This window comes from Austrofundulus limnaeus, unplaced genomic scaffold (genome assembly GCF_001266775.1).
Source record: "Austrofundulus limnaeus strain Quisiro unplaced genomic scaffold, Austrofundulus_limnaeus-1.0 Scaffold69, whole genome shotgun sequence".
In the NCBI taxonomy this organism is placed as follows: domain Eukaryota; kingdom Metazoa; phylum Chordata; class Actinopteri; order Cyprinodontiformes; family Rivulidae; genus Austrofundulus; species Austrofundulus limnaeus.
This window is the reverse complement of record NW_013952471.1, coordinates 325,770-330,565: the sequence shown is the minus strand read 5'-3', so window position 1 is coordinate 330,565 and position 4,796 is coordinate 325,770. Positions and strand designations below refer to the sequence as shown.

General features: G+C 42.1%; 1 protein-coding gene across 1 annotated transcript in view; it reads right to left on the bottom strand.

The window, feature by feature from the left end:
• The window catches only part of sema4bb (sema domain, immunoglobulin domain (Ig), transmembrane domain (TM) and short cytoplasmic domain, (semaphorin) 4Bb), a gene marked incomplete in the record, with an annotated part of 71,310 nt that overhangs the window by 7,230 nt on the left and 59,284 nt on the right, over positions 1 to 4,796 (bottom strand). The window contains 2 exon segments of the mRNA XM_014010424.1: positions 668 to 818; positions 904 to 1,085. Of these exon segments, the coding sequence (XP_013865878.1) occupies positions 668 to 818; positions 904 to 1,085 (333 nt within the window).

Here is a 4,796-nt window from a genome sequence, read left to right as displayed (position 1 = left end):
ATAATAATAATAATAATAATAATAATAATAATGCATTAGTTTTATATAGCGCTTTTCGAGACCCTCAAAGACACTTTACAATTTTCATGTATCATTCATTCACACTCACATTCACACACTGATTTTGAACAAACTGAGTTTGGAGACACTGGATTTTTTTTCTGACCAGACTGACGAGCTAACGGCTAGTTTAGGCAGGGCAAAAAACAAAGCGGATTGCTGTCATCACAAAACACCTCCAGTCTTAAAAGCTTCATGCCTTTTATGCAGACACTATTGTTTAAAAAGTTTCATAGTTATCAGTTTCATCTTACACAATTATTTACTTAGAACTCTATAGTTTTTTGCGGGGAGTGTAAACAGCAGTCTTGCAGCTAGCTGTAGCATTTAACTTACAGCTTGGGGCATTTCCTGTAAGAATACATAATCTTCTGTAAGATGGCCAGATGTAAGACTAGCCATCAATTTAAACCAAATCAAACCACTTCACCTACAACAGGTAAGATATTGATTGCTCACAACTTTCCCACAGAACCCCCTTAAAAAGATATGAATCCCTTCTCGTTTCCAGTAAAGCAAACATTTGTGAATCTTTAAAAAAACATACTGAAGCGGAACAAAACTAGTTTTTCTGAGCCGAAACAGGATGTTTGTCATCAGGACTCACCGCCCCGGGTCGTGGTTCTGGTACTGGGTGGTTGTAGGTGTACCACTGTTGGGTCTCTCTGTTCACCTCTCGGTACCGGCCGTTGAAGGCTGCCTCCACCTGCGCCATGCTGAAGGCGCACACCGCCGAGCTGCCCGACGCTCCTTTATACCTGCAGACAGACAGGTGCAGACGCGTGACGTGGCGTGACGCAGCTGGAGGCCGGTCCGACCCGCCGCCCCGTCTCCGTGTCTCACCACTGTGACGTGAAGACGCCGTAGAAGACGGTGCTCTCCCAGCTGTCGCCCGTGGGCTTCAGGACGAACATGTCCTGGATGATGTTGAAGGGGAAGCCGTCGTCGGGGAGGGAGCACAGCAGCTGAGCCTTCAGGAAGGTCGTCCACTTCTTCTGCAGCACTCGCTCACCTCCTCTGTCACCCTGAAAGCAAAACCCAGGGAAGATTTTCAGCCACGTTATTAATCTCAGCGTGAGCCGGGGGCGGGGGGAGGGAGGGTTGGGAGAGCGTAACCTCTGCTCGCCTCGACAGATAAGAGACGGAGCTCCGGAGGAGTGAGGCTCGTGTGAGCAGAAGCTAGGAGTTCAACTCTGATATGAATAAAATCCCTGATTAGTGAGACGCTGCAGCTGCGGTGGTAAGGGAGGATGTTTTAGCCTCCAAACCAGCTGAAAATATGCTGAAGAGGCAGACTTACATATTTAACTTCCTCCTACATTCAGAGATGAAAACATTTGGTAATTAAAGGGGCAATATCATGTAAAATCAACCTTTTTTGAGTTTTATTTCATGTTATAATGTTATACTCTCATAAAAAACATGCCCAAAGCCTTGCTTTGACTCATTCATGCATGTTTGAGAAATCCTGCAGCGTTTTTAGGAAGCCATGCTGAGGAGCAAAACGACAGGTGGGGACCAGAACGCCCCTGGGACGTGTCTTTAATCCGAGCTTCCTCTTCACGGCGCACACCTCCCCACCCCACACACCCGACCCATGGAGAAGGGGTTAACTGCAGAATCAAAGTGGGCGTGACACAAGAGTGGGCGTGTCTAAAGCATAAACTCTGTGGGCTACGAGGCCTACATGACAGTATCCTTGGACCCTGCTTGACCCGTATACAGCCTGACCCTGACCCCAGCACTAAGGTTAACCAGGAGAAATGTGACTCAAGTAGGGGTGTCCAGAAAAATTGGTGCCGTACAGTAACGCCCCTTTTGTTCTTGTCCAATCAGGTGGTGCCGTACGGTGACGCCCCTTTTTTTGCTTGTCCACTCAGGTGTGTCCCTTTAAAAAGTCCGTCAAATCAGATGTGTCGTTTTAGAATCGCCTTTCGTTGGGACACGCCCACTCGTCCGCAGAGACCCCTACTTGCGCCCATGAGCTCTGCAGGCTCTCAGTGAAAGTGAAAGTGAAACTTAAACTGTCTGCTGACCTCCACTACTTCTTGCTCTTTTCGGATTCAAAATACCTTTTGAGGAAATGTATTTTCAGATGCCAAGTAAACTGCACCATAGCCCCCTCCCTCCCCCCGCACTGAAATGGACGAGACAGAAGTGGAAGGTGGTTCTTAAAGAGACAGAGGCCAATTTCAAGGCATTTAAGAAGAGGAAGTGATGAGAAGATAAGTTTATTTTCTATTTAAACATAAAAACAGCATTTTAGTAACAACTAAAGGTGACATAGATACTTTAGTATGGTATAGTATTTAAATGCATGCCTGAGAAACACATAATATTGCCCCTTTAAATCTCTTTAAAATGTAGAGCATCTAATCAGGCACAACAACACAACTTAACATTTAACTCAACAGCTGTTTTATAGACAGAAACGTAGAACATTCAGTAAAACTAAAACAAGTTTCAAAGGTTCATTTTTTATGTGCTGTCAGGCAAATCAAAAATAAAACACTTCAGAAGGTGGACATATTAAAGACAAGAAATTATCACAGCAACCACCAAGATCACAAGTTAGAGTACAAACAAAAGTTTTCTCAACGAAACAAGCAAACAAAAAGACTAAAGGATCAACTTATAACAGCACAATGAGAAGGACAGAATTGAAAAAAAAAAACAGAGGTTTTGTTGTTTCTTTTTGATAGTTTTATAGTTTGTTTTTCAAATTGTAGTTGTTAGTATCAATAGTTTGAAGTTTAGTTTTTAAAATCCCAAACTACCCAAACAAATGAGCCATTTGACTCTTGTTAGGCAAGATGTGTTAAACTTGTCAGTTATATTAAGCTGAAAAGAAATCCACAGTTCTCAAACCATGATGCAATCCTTCACTTTTCCTTTAGAGGGCGCTGTTCAGCTCAAACAATTAAACACTTGTTTGTGACCATTTAGGAGTTAAATAAGATGGACAAACTAACAACAACCGTGGATAATTTTGTGTTGAAATCACTGAATACAACAGATATTATGAAATGTAAGATATCAGAATGTTTTACAATCCAAACATGCTTTAATGCCAAACCCTGGCTTCTCTTTGAAGGACAGAACATTTGAATTTAGAAAACAGCTGGTTATTATTTAAAACTTTGCAAGTGATAATTAGTTCAGGCCTTCCCTCTCCCTTTGCTCCCTTTTAGTTCGACACAAAACATGTTTCTGGGCTTATCAGAGAGCTTGTAAACAGATGCCAGAAAGACCCTCCCCTGAAATGTCAGGGAGGAGGACGAGCTAAACAAGTGGTCGCGGCCAAACCGTCTCAAGAGCAGCTCCTCCAAACCCGGAGCTGCTCCTCGGCAGCCTGAGGAGCGAGCCTCCTCGGAGGAGATAATAAAGTGTTAACCTATTACAGCGTCCCTCCTGTGTGCCGACACACACAAACGATCCTGCGGCTCCGCAGTGAGCTGTGGGACTGATGCAGGGCCCGCCAGCCAATTACTAAACCTGTCCACGTAATGAGACGTCCACATTCCTGCTGTCCTCTGCTGTTGCTGCTGCGCTCCGCCGCGGAGCGTCAGGTCATTTCAGCCACTCCCCCCGAAAACAGGAACACTTCTCTTTGCTGGCCAATGCAGCTGCTTTTAATCAACTTTAAATTTATTATTTATCGTGTTCGACTCTTTTCCTGTTTATAGGTTTTTAGATGGACTACTTCAGCAGACTTTCAATTTCAGCTATTTAGATATCAAAACATTCAGCTCGTTGCTATTTCAGTACTTTTTGAATTATTTGGTTTTATTTGTAAGTTTTATTTCTTATCAAATGCATAAGGATCTCTTCAAATCCTTATAAAAGTTAGGCACATTTGCTTCATTTTTAGCTTGTTGCTACCATTTGGCTAGTTAAAGAGTTTGGCTACAATTTTGCTAATTTCTGCTTCAAATTAATCTTTTGCTAATTTAAGCATTTAGCTATGGCTCAGCTAATTCTAGTTTCCACTATTGTTGCTAATTGTACCTTCTGGTTCATGCAGGTTTCAGTAAGTTAAATTTAAAACCTTTTAAGACCATTAGGAATGACATAAAGAACAAACCAACGCATTAACAGAAACATTCAAATGGTCTCAGAAATTTTAACATAGAAACCTTTCATTGCTATCAATTTAGCTATAAAAGAATATTTAATTTTAATACAAGAACACTAATTTATTTTAATGAAACAGTCATACCTACTCCTGTGGATCGCTTCCAAATGAGTGCAAAAATCACTGATATTCAGCTAAGTCTCATTAAAAACACTTTCCCATGTTCAAACCACAAGCAGTGGATACGACTGAACTTCTGTGTTTTTTGGGCGGGTGACCAAGCCACCGTATGCAGGGGGGTCGCAGCAGCAAAGAGGTTGAAAACATGGAAGTAAACTGTTGTTTACTTAAAGGGATCCCCGATAAGTTGTAACATTAGACTTTATTTGATAAACATATATTTTAACTGTAAAATAAAGACTGTAAAAATACTGTAGGATGTTTAGTTTTTAACATTTTTAAACTAAAAGTTTAAAAATATATTACACGGACGGGGCCATTTTATTTACACGCAAAGCATTCTGGGTAAATGATGACATCAACTAGGTCTTCGGTGCGAGGCTGCTAGCGAGCTAAATCCACCCTGAAGGTTAATCTGAGGTACACTTGGCTGCAGCATGCAGAACGGGGCGGGGACGGACCTTTCCGTCAGTCCCATACC